Genomic DNA, 18,357 nt, shown 5'->3' on the forward strand with positions numbered 1-18,357 from the left:
TCTAGCTGTATCCTTCCTTGGGATTACCTTGCTTTTAAGTACTAACAGAGATTTCTGTGTATCTTTTTCTTTTTTTTGCAGAAACTGTACTTTCTGTTATGTATCTGTGTCTCACATGCCAATGGAAATCAGGGAAGGAAATTAATTTGTATGAATGGACTTCATAAACTTCATGATTTACCAGTAATGAAATCCGGGTTTGCAGAATGAGAAATAATAGGGCTTTTCCAAAATATCTTAATCCTTGGCTATGATTAGTGGCATAAAATGAACCATTCTTTCCTACGTGTCTAAAGTCCAAGTTGTGCTCCATGTGATATTCTTTCCAGTCTCATGTCAGTAAATAATTGCCATGCTGTTTTTTAGACTGTCTCTGACCTTCACTATGCTCGCTTTTCTTGAACAAAAGTCAGGAATTGTTGCAGATTGATCTCCTACTGTGATCTGATCTGGTCTGCTGTGAAAGGAAAGCTCGTTAATCCTACTCCCAAATTCCTTACCCAATTTACTATGAATGTACTACTCTATAAGCATATCTAATGCAGCACAGCCATAGCAGTGCTTAAAACAGGACTAGGCAATGCCTCATATTATCTAACTACTTCTACTTGTGCAGGAATACAAATTCACTCTCTTTGTATTGTTAAGGGTGACTTTTTAAAAAAATGGTTTAGCTAGTTTAAGTTTCATGGTTTTTTGCCAGACTATTGTCTAGTCTGTCTAAACTTGGCCAGTTTGTTTAATTACCTGAACATGAACCAAATATGGTTCATATCTTCAGGAGCCTCTTTTGAGGATGGGAAGAACCAAGTACCTTAACAAGATCTTGTTTTAACAACTAAAAATTGGCAGCTGTGCTGTGTACTCAAGTGAAGCAAAGATTTTTAGTTATAGAGAATTAGTTTAAAATCTAGAAAAGAAAAACTGCAAGCTGCTACTAAAACCCTGTGCATGGTTTTCCACTATTCCCTAGAAAGTGGGTAGGGCTCCAGGATCACACTGTACCCACATGCATATGCGCTAAAACCAACAAACTGAAGTAAACACAGAAATATGCTTGTCCTGCTTGGGTAGTGGAAATCCGGAGTAAGTCTGCTGACCTCAGGGAAGTCTTGCATGCTTCTAAATTCAAGCAAAATAAGAGAACACATCTACTTGCTTCTTTTGCATATCAACATTAAAACATTTCAAATGGTCTTTTGGGAATAATGAACAAAATAGTGTTTACAATACAGTGACTGGTATTTTTTCCTGTCAAGCCTTCAGAGCAGTACATTGCGTATTTATATACTACCTTTGCAGATGTCTGTCTGTGTTTAATAAGAACTTGATGCAAAGCTCATTGAAGTGAGTAGGAATTCTTCAGTTGTCTCCTGCACTATTTGGATCAAGCTCCAATTCACAATCACGATAACCTTCACTTATTACTCTTTTAAAACATCCGATATTGAAAAGAAATAAGGCATGAAAATCTCTAATATTGGGTGCAAATTTCAGGACCCAAAACTTGATGCAGACACAAGTTATAGCTCCCAGAGTAAGTGCAGAATTACATTAATTTGTTAAGGCTAATGGCACATACAATAACCTGAAATGCTGCCTGTATTTCACTGACTGCAGCGTTTCAAGCACACTCACTTTGATTGTTTGGATGTGCTGATATTTAAAGCAATGTTTGTGTTAGTTGCAAGGGATCTCACAGAGATCTCAGTGTGTTCTTGCACACCGAGTGGTGTGTAAGTATATTTTGCATGAGTGCACCATGTCTGTTTCTGTCCCCCTTTATACCAGTAGGACAGAGACATTCTTCTGGAGTAGTTCTCATACAAATATATAAGGTTCCTTTGTGGGAGCATTTTGAAAGTCTCTTGAGTGGCTGTACTCGTTCATGCGGTCTGTAATGAGACAATGACAACACTGCAGCATGTGTTCTCCATGAAAAACAATGTCATTTCAACATTTTTCCACTTTCTGTGATGTTTTTCTCTAAAGAGGGGCCCTTCTCTATGTGTACAAAGATTTCTGTTGCATCTCTGCATAGATAGCCACACCAAAGAGAAAGCATGAAAGTTCCTAGGGCGGGACATTCATCCTCACTTATCTGGCCCTCAGAGACATTAGCTAATCGAGGCATGATACTCCATACAATAGGACAAGTGCTATAATGCTACCTCTGTTATCCCAGCAAACATGGAGACTTATCATTTCCATGGCCATTTTACAGGATTTGTTTGCTTCTGACAACAACATCCACAGCCTATGGTGCTATCAACTCCAGCAGTGAATCTGATGCTGGCTCTCTGTGTTATCATCTCCCTAATAGGTCTTTTTGTTTGTTTGGTTGGTTGGTTGGTTTTTTTGGTGGTTTTTTTTGGTTTTTTGTTTTGGTTTGGTTTTTTGGGGTTTTTTTTGTTCCCACCCCATTTGTGAGAATTTCTCCCCTGGAGCTCTTCTCTATCAGGCCCCTGCAGCTGCTGTTATTTTAGATATGGCAGGAAGTAGGTATCGGAAAACAGTGAGAGCTCACAGCACTCAGAAAAATCTAGAAATTCCTCTGATTTACCGCAGCCTCTGGCTCCAATCAAAGCTGGTTGAAAAAAGAAAATGAAAAGCGAGAAGTGGGGGAAGGTGGAGGGAAAGACCCAGGCAGACAACTCTGGCTGTGTGTGTTAGGAAGGAGTGTTTCAGCCATCACCTCCTGCGGGGTACCAAGGAGATGCTCCATGTGGCCATGTGGGATGGGGAGTGCTTGGCTGGAAGCAGCATTCCATGGCAGAGCTGGGGCTGCCACCCTCTCCAACAGCCAAAAAAACCTCTTTTTGCCTCCCAAGAGACATGTTTTTCATCCCTTTTTCATGTTCTCCCCCTCACATGTCTAGTGTGCACCTGAAGCAGATCAGCCTCCCTGGCCATCCAGTAGCTCCTGTAAATGCTTTTAGCAGCACTTACCAAGAGGTGCCAGCCAAAGACAGTGGTGGAAAGTCACTGTAGAAGAAAGCTTACATGACTACTTCTATCATTATTATTATTATTACTGTTATTATAATTATTATTATTAATAATATTATTATTACAACCACTATTATTTTTTATTATAATTTTACAGCTCAGACAGAATACTTCTTAATCTGCTTAGCAAAGACATTTTCAGTCACTCTGACTACCTTTTAAATCAGGCTGACTTTGGAGATGACTTCAGAAAGAAAAGAAAAAAAACTCTGAAGAAAAACACCTCCAAATTGTTCATTCCGCAAGGAGTTTAGAAACCACCGCCCCCATACACAAAGATGAATGCAGAAAAATAACTATCTTTAGGACTTGTTTTAATAAATAAATTGTCCCCTTTGACACAGCAGATAAGAAGGAAGATGTCCACCCACAGACATCTCACACTATTAGCAATCTAGTTAACATCTGTAAATGTTTTAGGGAAAGAAATTACACTTTGAGACATTTCTTTTTTAATTATAGGCTCCAGATGAGATTTGTTAGAGCAGGGAAATGTATCCCATAGTGACTGATGTCAATAGCAAGCAGTGCCTAAAGCCAGCAAGGATTGGGAAAGCCATGCTGTTTGCTGCTCTTGGCACTGCTCCCTGCTTTCACGATGTCAAAGTTAGAACCGCCTTTATATGCACTTTCCATTTTTTTTCCACAGTAGCTGTTGCCAGCAAGCTGTAAACTACCGTATATCATTCAGATTTAAGAACCTAAACTTTAAAACAAATTAAACTCTTGTTGACATTGTAGTAAAAATCAGAATCGAACTGAACAGCTCAGTAAAACTGCACTTCAATTATTTTATGGATTTAAGATTGTTTTCTAGGATTCCCAGACTCCCAATACAGTGAAGTTATTTCCTCTTGGCAGATGTCTGGAAAAAAAAAATTATTGAATGGATAAAATCATGTGGCAGACACCAGGTTGAAGCCTAAAGGGAGGAAATGGTGTCTCCCCAGCACCTGTAAATATTTGTGCTATGTCTTGACCAGGAGAGCCTTTCTCCATGCTTTGAAAAAAAAAAATTAAAGGTTTTTATTTTGTGAGTTTTTAAGGAAATAGAATCTTCCTCTGTCAAAACCCAGTTTCTAACTAGGTGTTTATGTGGGTTTGAATGAGAACAGCACACACAGATCTGACCCACCTTTTAGAACTACATCCAAGCGCAGGTAAACACATGCAACACACCAGTGCTCCCAGTCCCCGGCCTCTGCTTATCTTTCATTTCCTTACTTAGCAGTTAATGTTGGGTATTCTTTTTATAATTCTCTCCTCTTTTTTTCCTATACTGTAAAATGGAATCAAAGGTTTCCATCTGATTAATTGCCAGGTTTCCATTCTTTTTAATGTTTCCTCTCAAAACAGTTCAGAATGAAAGTATTTCAGAAATGTGTGTAAAAGGAAGCTACTGGAGATAATAATTTGTTTCATGGAACTATGTTTTACAAAAGGTGTGGTGCACCAAAAGGGCTGTTGTGTGGAGCAAACAACAATCAATTTTTGTAGTCTTTCGTCAAAACCTTTTTGCACTTTTTCCTTTTATCTCATCAGTAGAATGTCCTTGATGTCCCCAGAGCTCCAGACTGAAAAACGTTTGGTTCACAGGATCTTTAGCAAGAGCGGACCCTTGCTGGGCTACTCTTGTGGCAAGGCTGCTTCTGAAGAGTGAGACAGATCTCTCTTGCACATCTGCATCCCCACAGCTAGGTCGTGTGGTCTGCATGTCGTTGTTGAGCTCCCCAGGGAGCGAGGGGCCCTGCCTGCCCCTTCAAGCAATATGTAGTTGTGTGGATTTCCCAAAGCTGCTGTGTTAGCCTCCATGCATTTACTTCCTGCTCCGAATTAGCTGATTTGACCTGACTGAATCTCATGAAAGCAGAGAGTTTTCTTCATTGAAGCATTATTAAATTTATTAATTACTTGAATTACTCTTAAAGTTCTTCCACTCATTTTGTTGCCTGGAGCACCTCTCAGAAGTGCAGACCAACTCCTGCTGGAGTTTGGATGTGCTGCAATATCACAGCCTGGGCTGTGGAAGCATCTGTCATTTCTCAGCTATTGAGAAGCAAGGGTTTTGAAGTCCAAGTACTCAAAAAGAGGCAGAAAAGAAGCCTATTGCACGTTTCCAGTGGTTGTTTGGAAAGTGTAATGCAAACATTTTGAATAAAAATTCAGGTCCTTAAGTGTGTTTGAGAGATGAGTGTTGTACATCTCCTCTCAAGTGCCTTTTTCCTAGTTCTCTAGTGCTGGCTGCAGGCTTACAGTACTTCATTCTTGGGGCAGAATAAATTTCCACTCTAGTGGGGAGCACTGAGCATCAGCAGGGTTCTTGCGTCAAGCAGTGAGCTGCAAGGAGGAAGGTTTTGTCTTCCCTGAGAGCCCAGCAGTAATTCTTACTGAATTCTTGCAACTGCATGTGATGATTTTACTGTTGACATTGCTCTGTCAGTCTAGCCAGAGCTTGAGCCATTCTGCAGCTAGGCACAGCATGTGTGGGAGAGCAGAAAAGAGGAAAGACATTTTTGTCATGTTTGCAGCTCTGTCACACTGAGACTACGTACAAATAAGAGTGTTCTTCCAGCTGCTATAATCTGAGATGCTTGCTTAGGTGGTTTTAGCATCCAAGGAGTAGTGGAATCCAGGGACAGCCTGAATGCAGTGGTTTTCTCAGCCACGTCTCCACACTAGGGACAACATCCACTAACACCCTGAGGCTTTCCATATCATGGCCCAAGCTGCGATGGTATGTCTCCAGTGTGAGTCCACTTAAATCAGCCTTTGGATCAAAGCTTCCCAGCCAAAGTGGATGGGGGTTTTGTTATGAAAAGGTCTATCCCTAGTTAGGGTGGTACAAAGCCACTGCCAGAGTGTCCTTATGCCCTGCCAGTGCTCTTGTCCAAGGAGCCATGACAAAGAGGACATGCACTCCTCTTTGAACTGCAGTGTTCTCCAGCAACAGATGTTGCCGTGGGTGAAATGAAATCCTATGGCATTACTTACAGCTCACATTATGGTGGTGACCAGGTCATCATGCCAAAAGCAATTTTATTGCATGACAGCTTTTTATGGCATCCATTTTTTTGCTGTCTGTTTGCAGTTCAGATTCCCAGAGGCAGTCCAACTTCTTGCCCACTGCTGCAGATTAGCAGCTGTGTTCCATCACCTAAGGATTTGCCCCAGCTAGCATGACCTTTCCCAGCCCAGTCCCCAGCAGGCTCATAGGTGCATTTCTTTTCCCTTATCAAACACATAAAAATTTTATTAGCCCCACCCAACCTTTCTCTTCCATTCAGCAGCATGTGACCACTCACTGAGTCACTTTATGGTTATCATTTTATCTGACTGAGCAAAACCCCTGAGAATTAGAGGTTACCAAACAAGGCTCAGCCTTCACACAGGCAAGGCACAGATGTGTCCCAGCAGTGGCCACCCGCTGTGCCATAGTCACATTGTGTATGATCTACACAGTGGCATCCTCTTGTTGTCCCTGCCTAGGTGCGCTCTTTGCTGGGTGATGTGAATAATGGCACCGTTCTTTTCTGTTCAGCATGTACCTCATCGATGAAAAGGGCTATAAGGGAAAGAGGTATTGATAGAGTGATGATAATAGGGCAAGTTGGGTCTATTAAGGAAAAAGAAAAAGACAACCAAACATGTCTTGCTCAGAAACAGATCATATAGATGCTGTTTTAACCTATCTCCAGGACACTTCCATTCTTGAGACCATGCTACTCTTGCTCAAGTCCATCCGCGTGAGGCTGGTTGAGTGGAAGAAGAGTAAAGTCTCTTGGCCGTTCTCTACCCATGGAAAGAAAAGGGCACTCAGCAAATACTGTTGTGTGACCTAAGGTGCTTCTTTCTTTCCTCCATTTATTGTTTCTTTGCTTTACTTGATATGCCCAGCTGCATGCAAGCTGTTTTTTTTATCAACAGCACTGCAAGGTGGCTCATATTGGAGGATTCCAAAGGATCACTATGGGCCACACTATTATTACATAAAGTCAATTAAAGAGCATACATGCACATCCCATTGATTTGATTTAGAACTAACGAAAGCTTCAGTAATGTGCAATTACAAGAAACTTAATGACCCCGTTATATTGAATGCAGCTTCTGTGGCACCTAATACGCTTTGATGAATTGCTCATTATGTGCAATGTTGGAAAAGCTTCTAAAAAGATTAATAATTGTATAATAATTGTATAGAGAAATTCAGTTTTATTTGGCTTTTTTTTAAACTGTGAAATCAGTAAGCCATTAAGATTATGGACCTTCTCTTGCTTCCTTTTTCTCCCTCCTGTACCCCCAGAATTTTTTTTTTCTAAAGCTAATCTGTCACTTTCCTAGCATGTGAAGACAAGTTCTTTCTTGTGTTATATAGAAAGATCTGGCCTGACACAGATAGTCATGTGAGGTCTTAAAGGTTGGTGTCACACTGGGACTGGGTGTCAGTCTGGCAGACACACTGGGTGTCAGCTGCCCACAGAAATCACCAGTGTTCAACTGGATGCCTGCACATGGATGTGCCTTTGGCAGGGCATGAAGTCTCCAAGCAGTAGCCTTCAGCATCAGGCTCAGAGCTTTGTGACATGGTCCAGTCCCATTCCCCCTCTCCCATTCACTGCTGGTAAGGTTGGAAGAAGTCAGCCATTGGGGCCATCAGGTGGGCTTTGACCTTGCTTTTCTAACCATAGGATACTTTGAGAGCCTCATGTCTCAAGTGTTATCCATGCTTCAGTTGACAGCTAGTTGTGAGGTACAGCAAGCGTTGAAAGATGGGATCAGGAATATGAGAATAAAAAGACAAAAATAGGAAGTTTTATTTCAGTTATATTCAGAATTTAACACTGCCAGAGACATCTGGAGCTAGAAAAATAGGCAAATGCAGACTTGCTTAAAATTTGTTTCGATTTTGAATCTAGTCTCGTCATGCTTCAGGGCATGAGTTCTGGATGCTGGGGTCTAACAGCACTGTTTCGCTGTTGGGCACTAGATTGAAAAGAAGAACTCTTCACCAGGATCAGTTTGCATTACTGTATTGCTTGTGACAGGAGCAAATTCCTGTTGTCTATGACAAAGGGGTGCGTGGTCTTCCTTACTCCTTCTGGACTGGTACCCACAAAGCTTCCAGCAGTGCTGACCTCAGGTTTTGGCCGCCTTAGGTAACATTTGTGTAGTTTGTCTGTCGTGGGGAAATTTTGTGTAAAATGTAAAATATGTCTGTTTTGTTTCCCTTACAGATGCTCTTAGGAACGTAAACACATCATTTTGGTTAAACTGTGGTTTATTTGTTCATTGCCCAGCCTTACCCTCACACATGTGTGTATATGTGTGTCAGATGAGGCTTGCATCATACTGGGGAAGATCCTGCAGCCTCTGCACAGCCCAAATCCCCATCTGCCCAGGCAAGATTGGCCTCAGTGAGGGCTACCTGAAATTCCTCTTGCATCTCTGATTCTTTGGTAAAAAGGAGAAATCAGATTGAGTGCAGCCATTCTCAGACTAAGAGTATAAACAAGCTGAAGTTTAGACTCCAATGTGTTAGAAATCACTGCAGCTCTGCTGATTCCTGTGCTAATTTCCAGCAGCCGGGGAATTCAGCCCTAAGTGTTTGCAGAGCGAGAGACGCAGGGTGTTTCCAGGGCTGCCTAAGGGAGGGATGAAAAAAATCAAAACCCAGAAATTCTGGTGCAATACGATGGGACTCATTTAGTCTGGGCACCTATTCAAGAGCTCCAGTTGAAGTGCTGCTGCACACTGCTGTCATCACACTACAAGGAACCTTTCCCATTAGCCCTCCACAGTGCAGCTGCCCTGGAAGACTTGGAGTTGTTAAACTAAATAAGGCAGAGAGTAGAGCAGGTAGGAAAATGACTCCGTGGTAATGGCTGTCATGCACAACAATGCCTTCCATCGTGCCAAGCTGATGTTCTTATGGGAGGATCATGTTTTATTAAAACCTGCTACTTGCTGTCACTCACTTGCTCCACTGTCCTATTCGCTGTCTCCAAAAATAGCATGCCCTGTGGTAGTGGCTTATTATGATTAAACAGATAAAAATAAGTTTAAGGTTTAAACACATCCAGGACACCTGAGGTAATACAAGATCTGACTTCTTTGTGGAACATGTGAAGTTATATTTTCCACTGCTTCACAAGACTTGTTTTGTTTGGTTTTTAATTCAGTAAAATTTCATGTGATCTATAGTTTTGCATTATAGTCTGGCACCTCAGGAATTTATATCACTGTTTTCTGATGTTTTGCCTCACTCACAAGACAATACTTACTAGCTATGAGAAAATCGTTCTGTAAGAAAAAACCTATTTTTTTCTGTGATTTGAGTAACAATTCTATGTTGTTTGTTGCAGCTTTCATGTGTCAAAATGTAGTGATGCTTGTTAATAATGAGGAAGTAGGTACCCTGATAAAAACTATAAAATTTTAGTCATGGGATGGTTTACACTAGGAGCTCAATTTTTTTAGTCACTGTATATGCATCTATATTTAGCCATTTTTCTCTTAAAATCTCTACTTGGAGATAAGAAAAAAAACTTCCCTCCTGTATTTCTGCTTCCTCTGCATTCATTTGCGACTTTGAATTCCTCTTCAGTGTTTCTAATATGTGGCATTTCATCTAAAAGAAGGGCATACAAGAGCACAGAAGCCTGATGGAGCAAGATATGTCATCACTGCTGGTGGAAAAAATCCAAGGGCAATGATTATAGGCAGTAAAGTGAATGTCATACTACAAATCATGACTACAGGTAGCAGGGTGTCAGCGTCAAACCCATGTAGTCACTCCAGAGCTATGTGTCCCCAGCTCTCTTTGTGTGCTGAATAGGAGCAGCAGAAATTCAGAGCACTTGTGGGTACTTCCACACTGTGTAATGAGCTGTGTGGAGAGATCCCTGACCTGGGTGTTGCTGTAATTGTACCCATGTAACGCTTGACCTTAGCTAGTGAGTTCTGCCACGAGGAAAAAACAGTGAGCCAAATCAAGGCAGTATTTCTTTCAGGACTGCTACTTGTTTCTGGAGATTGCTCAGACCTTCCATAGACCATCTGGAGGCTGTGACACAGAAGCTGTGCAGTCTGACCAGTGTTAAACACCGTCCAAATGAGGTCTCCAGTCATGGCATCGTATTTCTTGGGCAGTTACACCCATGTGAGAGATGAAGCATTATTGTCCGGACATGGCAGAATTGGAGTGTGATTTACCACAGGTTTTCCACACGCATAGCTTGAAAGGTGCAGCTGGTATTACTTGTATTTTCCATGCCACGCGAACCAGTCAGAGCAGGCTGCTTTTGTTCATTTTCATCAGGAGAACGTCATCCCATCTCAGCCTCTTGTCTTCAGTTCTGCTCCATGTTAGAGGCAGTGGTGCCCATCAGACACAGGTGGACATGGAGAAATGAGCAAAGGTTGGTTAGTCAGCTGTGGCTAGAAATGTCATGTGACCCTGCATGCCTGGATGTCTTGGGACATGCCATGTGGCACTTTCCGTTGATAAGGAAACCAAAAAACATCCTGAAGGAGCTGAATTGATGCCATTGCTATTTACAGGACAACAGGGGCATGTGAATCACAAGGTGTCAGCTCAGTGCAAAATATCTGAGTGTCCTGAGCCTAAACTCTTATCACACCTCTCTGTCTATTAAAAAGAGTGAAGAGCCACAAAGCTCACTTGTGGAAGAGTGCATCATAAAGGGGCACAACAGTAAATACAACCTAGATTTCTGCTACTCAGTCTCAGGCCTTTCTGGGCTCCTGTTGACATGGATTGAGGTCATGAGAACAATGGTCTTTGACTTCCACATGTGTGACAAGACAGCAACTTCACACAGCCAGAAACTGGAGGCTTAATTTTACTGCTTGCAAAGTGAAAAGGGATGAGATATGTTTCAAACTGATATTATTCACACACAAAACTGTAGACTCAGCTCCTTATAATTGTGCATTTGACCATGACTCTCAGCTTACTTCCATTTTGTTCAGACTCTAGGGGTACATTCACCTTTAGGAGTATGAAGTTTTCCGAACTCTTACTTGTATCCCCAAACAGCTCCACAGTTGGGAAAACCCTGTGCATGTGCCCTCTCCCAACTCCCTGCACCACTGACCTTGTAACTTCTTTGCTCTGAGCAGGATCAGTCTCTGAGCTGGAAGGCAGAACTTTTTCTCAGAAGAACAGGAATTTTATTAAAACGGAAGGCCACCTTGTTATCCATATTCAGTAGTCGGATGCAAGGAAGACAGAAATCTGCAGAAGTTTAAAGTCTTGTCGGTTGGTGGAATCCATGTACAGCCACCAAATGTTAAAAATATTACACTTCCTATGAAGTTCGCATCTATATATGGAACCCGCATTTGTACAGATATATCTGGTTGTCCTGTTCCATGCAGGAACCCAAACTGGTTCATCGGTAAGATACTGATTTGGCTAATTAGTAAAGCAGAAATTTCCACTGCAAGGGCATTTAAAAGCAAAATTAAATACAAGAGGAAAAAACTCCTTATTAAACTAAAATGTGGGGTAACAGCTCACCACATCCTGCTACTGTGGCATCTGCTGTTTAGCAAAGGAAAGGTTCCTCTTTCAAAAGCCTTGACAGGTAGAGAGGTCGGTCACATGTTACCTGCATTTCTCAGCATTATTATTTTTTGACTCTTCTGTCAGTGGAAAAGCTTAACATGACAATGGAAAATACCAGTTGAGGCATTGTGGGGAACTGTAGGTGTTAGCTATGAAAGTGACAGTGGCCTCCCCTTCTTAAAGCCAGCAGAAAAACAGTGAAAAAAAAATCTGATGACAAAGGTGCTGTAAATCATAGTACTCAGCTGTTTAGTCTGATAGGGATCATCTTGGTGCTATAAGGGAAGTGCTGTATTTCTCTAGGCATTGAAGATTAAACATCTTGCATGCTATCCCAGATCTGCTGCTAAGCTGTATGTAGGGCCTCCGACAAGCTGGGTAATCATTTGGGTCTCATCTGTCCTGGTTGTAAAACAGGTCTTTGTTAGTACTCAGTTTATGTTGTTTTAAAAATGAGTGTAAAGCCATTGCAACCTTTCTTTGAAGAATGTTGTGCTTATTCAAAACCCAGCTACTCCTGGAATGGTTCTGCAGACATGAATGGATGTGTATCTAAGCAGCTGGGAAAGCAAAGCATTTGCTGTAGGAATGAAACTCAAACTTGGGCCAAAGTACTGCTTGCACTGAATACTGCTGTTCTATGGACCACGCACAATCCTCTTGTAATAGTAGAGAGTTTATAAGTCAAAACTTGAGCATTCAAGACTGCAGCCAGCTGATTCTCCTAAACTATATAATAAATATTTTGTTACAAATGTGGGAGCCAAGAGCAAAATGCCAATTACTTTATCTGCCTGATCAGATCTTGCCTCTGTGGGAAGTTTTGCAGTGGTCCTACAGGACCAAGTGGAGCTCTGAGGATACCAAAGGGATACATGGCAAAGGAGATAGTGAACAGGGAATGGTCAGCTCATTTACTTGAAACATGAATTAAATTTACAAGAAACAAATTTAAAACAGGAAAAAAAAACTTTTTCCACCCTCACACCCGTACACTGCAGCACCCATTGCTACAGGAAACTGTGAAGGCCAAAATGGGTTCAGAAGGTTATTAGAAAACTTAATGGAAGAAAGTTCATCAAATTTCATTAGAAGCAAGGATACAGACCTCTGCTCAAGAAGTCCTCCAGCAGAGCAAAGGTGTACTAGAGAAAGCACCACTGGAGGTGTGCTGGTTCTTATGTTCTTTCCCAAAGAACTGACAGTAGTGCTAGTTGTAACACTGGTGTGGATGGGCACACAGGATGCTTCAGTAGAACCATGTTTCAGTAACAGAGGTTTGATTTGCTATTGGGAAGGACAGTCTTGGGTCAGCCTACGACAAGAATATTGATGTTTTCTTGCCAAATGAAAGAAAAATCAGTTTGAGGTCAAACAGAACATTCCAAGACATTCCATTTGATGCAAAATAAAACATTTCCTAGCATGCAACAAAAATGTTAACATGTTTTGGGGTATTAAAAGGCAGCAAATTTTCCAGAAATCAGAAATTTAAAATGTGGAGAGTCCTCATGGGAGTGCTGGACCATGCAGTTGAGGGTGGCAGGGAACATGCTTCTAGCCAAACCCAGCATGCATCACCCAGCACACTTCACATACACTTGCCTCCTGGTTTTCCCCCATTCCCACCCACCAGAGGGTTTTCCTTGCAGCCTCAGGTGTCTCAGTGGGCAGTGAGGGAAAGCCCGCTCAAATCACACTTCCCCTTTCATCTCTACTAGCGGTCTGCTGCTGCAAGATCAGGTGTGCTGCCACATATTCCACCCACCTGGGCCTTTTGCGTGCACCCTTGTCCTTCTCTGCAGGTTTTTTCCACTGCATTGCTGGGAATATTTTGCCTTTTTGACACTGCAGTGGGTAAAGGGGAAACAACAAGTGAAATAAAGAGAGCTGTGTGCGAGCCACACTGTCCACAAATGACTGTGGAGGAGAGAGATATTGAGTCTCCTTTCTGGTGGTATTGACCCTGTTTCATTGTGACATCCAGTGGCAATGTATCCACTTGGATTGAGGCTCTGCTGTCTCTCAAATCCTTGGTGACATTGTCTGGTGACTGTTGTTGAATAGGTGCCAGATGTTGCATGAGGATGCCAGGCTTACTTACCAAGGTAGGAGAAGTCCACCTATCTTAAGAAAGTAATATAAAATAAAAACAAGCAATAAACTGCTATGAGTCAATAAAAAAATGTGAGTGATTTCAGCTGGGGACAAATTGATTTGGCTGCTGAGAGATGGAAAGAGTGTGACTCAGTGAGCACAGTGGTCTCGTGGCCTGAGCCAAGGCAGGAGGGCTCCCAGCTGAAAGGAAAAGTTGTGTCATATCTGGAGTAAGACGTGTTCTACAGCCCTCAAGTGACAGAAGATCAGCTGAGGGTACCTGGAGTGACTTGAAGGGGCAGCCTCTTGAGTGCCTAAGCTGGTTTTGGAGATGGACCTTTGGCTTATGTCATCAAGTTGCTTCCAAAATACCTTTGCTACATGCTTTAATAGGGGAAAGCATGAGCTGGCAGGCTGAGGCTGTTGCTTTTGAAAGTTGTACTGAAAGAATCAAGCAAGAGTAACTCAGCAAGTGCTACAGCATTAGTCAGAGATTTGAGATGCCTTGGTGCTAATCCTGACTGAGATGGGAAGGCCCTTCACATTTCCACCCGCCTGTCCCCATGCAATAGCAGTGGTCTTTATGTTCACATTTTACAGAAGCATTGTGAAAACTCATTATTTAATGTTTCTAAGCACTAAGTAACTGTACAAAGAGTGAGCATAGCCCGGACTAGTATCTTAATTTTATTTGATTTAACAGAAGCTTTGAGGGAACATTAGCAAAACTGTGATACTGCCTGGCTGGTAGGAGGATTTGTTTTCATTGTCACATAAAACATGAAGGTATTGCTGTGTGGTTTTGCTGCAGACCCCAGAGTGCCTTGAGAAATTTATCACAGAAGTGATCTTTACTAAAGCATCACGGCAGAATCATCCCACAGAAGTATGCTGTTTGCAGTCAAGGCAGAGACTCAGTCCCTAATGCTCTCTGGATTCTGGCCACATGTAAATGGGGCAGCACTTCTGGCTGGGTTTGGATGCATGCACAGCAGTCTTTGTCTCAGTGCAGGGCTTGCTGCTTGAATTTGGTTTTGCTGTTTGGTAGTATTAGAGATGAATTCCACGGCACTCTCAAGAGGAAAAACTGCTTTGTCTTTTCACAGCTCATTTCCATACTTCTTAATTTGCTGCTGTAAATAGATAGTTACAAATGCAACTGATATTTCCTCTCTGAAGTATGGTGTGAGTATCCATTGGTAGAATGGTTTTGGTGGCCAGGACCTGTGACACAAATCCTGACTGATTCATGTGCTGCAATTACTAAGTGGGCAATAGGTCTGCAGGGAAAAAAACAAGCCATAAAAACCAACACCAAACATACCCAACTAATTGCTTCAGGAAGCTGGTTTTATACAGGCTTGGTCTTTTCCAGTAAACACATGAAGTTATCTGGATTACTGTGAAGAGCAGCCCACAAGGAAAGGAAAATGCAGGCTTTTCCATGGTGCTTCCGTGATGTGGGCACGCAATGTTAGAGAAACTCAGAAGCAGTGACAGCCCTGTTGATGGCATTTTGTCTATCTCCGTGTAAATCAGGTGGTGGGAGTTGCTGTAGGGAGGTGGAGTGGAGATAAAAGGGATGTTGTGTAGTCCACTGTGGATGACCTTTGCCAAGTTCAGTCATTTCCTGTCCATCTGCCAAAAATCACATGGACATAATTGGAGTGTGGGAAACTATTGCTTGATGATTTTCAAGGGAGGGGGAATAGAAAGAAAGAAGACTTGTGAATAAAGAAAACAACACTTTATCAGTGGAGATGCAGTCTGACTGGCTGATGCTGAGATAGCAGACTGCTTATTGTCTCCTCTGACTCTTGCCAGGAGAGGTTTTTTTTTACTTACTTATCCCTCTCATCTGTTTGTGTCGATAGAAGGGTACATGTCCACATGTGTTGGTCACCACGATGGGAAGGTATATTTAAACATGTTGCCAGCTCCAGTAATGGGCAAGCATGCAGCAGTTTCCTTTCTTCTGTTTTTTTTTTTCTCCAGTATCAACCCACAGTGGAAAAAGTCAGCATGTGAAGTTGTATTCTATCTAGGCATTGCAGCTGCACATACCCAGGTTCAGTGACTGTCAGCTTTCTGCCACCAGTACCTATTCGGGCTAACATATTTTCCAAGCAGCTGTTTTTGTTGAAAGAGTAAAATATTCTAGGATCTCCTGTAGTCCTCCTGGCTTTACATTTCTGAGGCAGTTCTAGAGCAAATGAAATGTTTTCTCTGTAACCAATTTGAAATGTTAAGTATGTTTGATGCAATCAAGGATCTAGGCTGCTGCTGGTTTTGTGATGCCTGGTTTTACGTGGTATTTAGCATGTTAATAACCTTGGTTAATCCTGCTGATTTTGCACAGTGATCAGCCTGTCCAAGCTACCTGATGATGTCACACTTACTGTTCAGAGCTGTACTGAAGCTGTCAAGGAACAAGTGCGAGTCTGGGGGGGTTGTGGACTGAGGACAGCTGCCTGCAGCAGTGGGATTCTAATCAATTCCTTTTCTTGTCTTCTTTCTTTGCAGTAAATGAAATTATAAGGAATGACCTTTCCAGTACCAATGTCCACTCATAGCTTTCAGTGTGGGCCTGGTATGAAATACACACTTTTGACTTGGCTGGCACATCACCTCGAGTTGGGAGATGCCAAATGAACTGAAGACATTGCCTGGTACCACTCTGATCTTCCACCTTAATGAATGTCAGGAACCGAAGATTTACCTCTTACTTACAGAGAAATAGCTCCTCAACTTCAACTGATGAAACAGCTGTTTCTAAAGAAAATCATCTCAGAAGAGAGAAGAGGGCACATTTCATGGGACAAAACTAGGAAACTCAGCAAAATCTGAACACTTCTTCCTGTTGCTGATCCTTTTGGCATGGCACCGCTGGAATACAGCCCTGGAAGTGCCTTATTTTACCAGGTCGTGGCATCAGGGCATTTTTAAAAAGCTTTGAATTCGCTACAATTGAAAGTGTTGGTAGGTGCAGAAACTCTAGAGCTTGAATTCTGGAGAATGATACTGTAAAAAAGCATAGGACACTGCAGCAGAGTAGGGAGAGCAATCCCGACTCAAGTAAGACACGTTCATGAATTCCAGAATTTCCTCAGCTTTTCCTCTGCTGTAATGTACAGCCTATTGCCTTATTCTCAGTGTATTTCAAAAGCCTCCTGATTTGTCATCATCTCAGCTTTCTTTTGCTTCTTGCCTTTATTACATGCTAATGAATGATAGGGTTGGTAGTAGTAACATAGTAAGATTTTGATTTTGATCCGGCTTCTGTCATAGCACAAGTGAGTTGAATAGCACAAAATAAAAAAGGTTGATGGACAAAAAATTGAAATCTATCTTTTACATGATAGATGAATGTGTATGCATGTACATACATACTAGTATATATGCATATATTTATATATGACAAATAATATAGATGATTGCCTAGTAAGGGCACTGAATTTAGCAATAATTTCAATTTCTGAGAATGCATTTCAAATCCACAGCAAATACTTCAGCTACTTCTTTTGAGGGTTTGTTGCACCTAAAGCAGGTATGCATTTTCTTTCCTCATGGAGTTAAGCAAGCACTTTAGATAGGCAAGAAGGATGCATACAAGATACATATTATTTACCAAATGTCAGAATATGAGTTATTGTAACTGTAAATACCATTATGGAAGAGTGTAAAATATTTGTTCAGTTATAATATTATTATTCCGCAGAAGCCTTATAACTCTCTGCTACGTGTATGGAAAAGGAGGTTACCAAAAACCCACCTCAGTTTCATGTGCGGCGCTGTATTGCGTGATTTCAGATCAGCTAATGTTCCTGGAGCTACAGGTGGCATGTAGTGTAGCTGTCAACATTGTATTTTTTACAATCAACTGCTTATTATATAACTAGCAACCACCTATTAATTCACATAACCAAAAAAAACCAAAAACAAAACAAAAAAATAAACCTAAAATAAAATAAAATAGCATGACTGAATTAAAAATGTTTAACTTAATATTGTGCCTTAGGAATCTGTGCCCCCTCCTGGAAACACACCCAAACTACACTCCCGAGCTGGGTTAGCTCCTTAACACCGATGCAATGAAGACTGAACAGGTTTCACAAAAAGGTGAAATCCAACTAAGTGTTTTAAAACATTCTTCTGTATAATTATGTCTTACTTTCTTTAGGAAAAAAAAATGAAAGCCATATTTGTCACATTTGCACATTACTGTGAAGACATGAGAATATAATATGGCTCTATGTACATAATATGCTGTTACTGGTCCATATAATAGTCTGTTATTCCTCACCTGTTTAATCCCAATTATTTACCCTGTATTTAGCATTGTAGACGTTGCATGAAACGTTTCTTATAGACTGCCATATGAAAAGTTAAAAAGCTTGACAGATGTCAGCTTGACTTGTAGCTAGAAAATAGAACTAATAAAGCAAAATGTTTTGCTGGAAGCTAGTCTTAGAGTGGTTCATTTTATGGTATCTTGAAAAATCTTCTTTTCTCGTATAAAATAACATTTTTACAATATATACATATATATCTCCATCTCTTCTATCTGAAGCTGCTTGCATACTGCTAATATAACCATCTTAGTATGGAAGCAAAGTCTCTTGCCAACAGACTCCTCTTCATTTCCCCACTGCATTTAAAAACAC

General features: G+C 41.4%; 1 protein-coding gene across 4 annotated transcripts in view; it reads left to right on the forward strand.

The window, feature by feature from the left end:
• NFATC1 (nuclear factor of activated T cells 1) overlaps positions 1 to 18,153 on the forward strand; it is a 110,362-nt gene extending 92,209 nt beyond the window's left edge. For all 4 annotated transcript variants that reach the window (XM_063403817.1, XM_063403834.1, XM_063403841.1 and 1 more), the window contains one exon: positions 16,217 to 18,153. In XM_063403817.1, the coding sequence (XP_063259887.1) occupies positions 16,217 to 16,266 (50 nt within the window). In that variant the 3' untranslated portion in view covers positions 16,267 to 18,153. The remainder of the gene's footprint in view (positions 1 to 16,216) is intronic.
• Positions 18,154 to 18,357: the final 204 nt, after the last annotated feature.

Source organism: Prinia subflava, chromosome 1, assembly GCF_021018805.1.
Source record: "Prinia subflava isolate CZ2003 ecotype Zambia chromosome 1, Cam_Psub_1.2, whole genome shotgun sequence".
Lineage (NCBI taxonomy): Eukaryota > Metazoa > Chordata > Aves > Passeriformes > Cisticolidae > Prinia > Prinia subflava.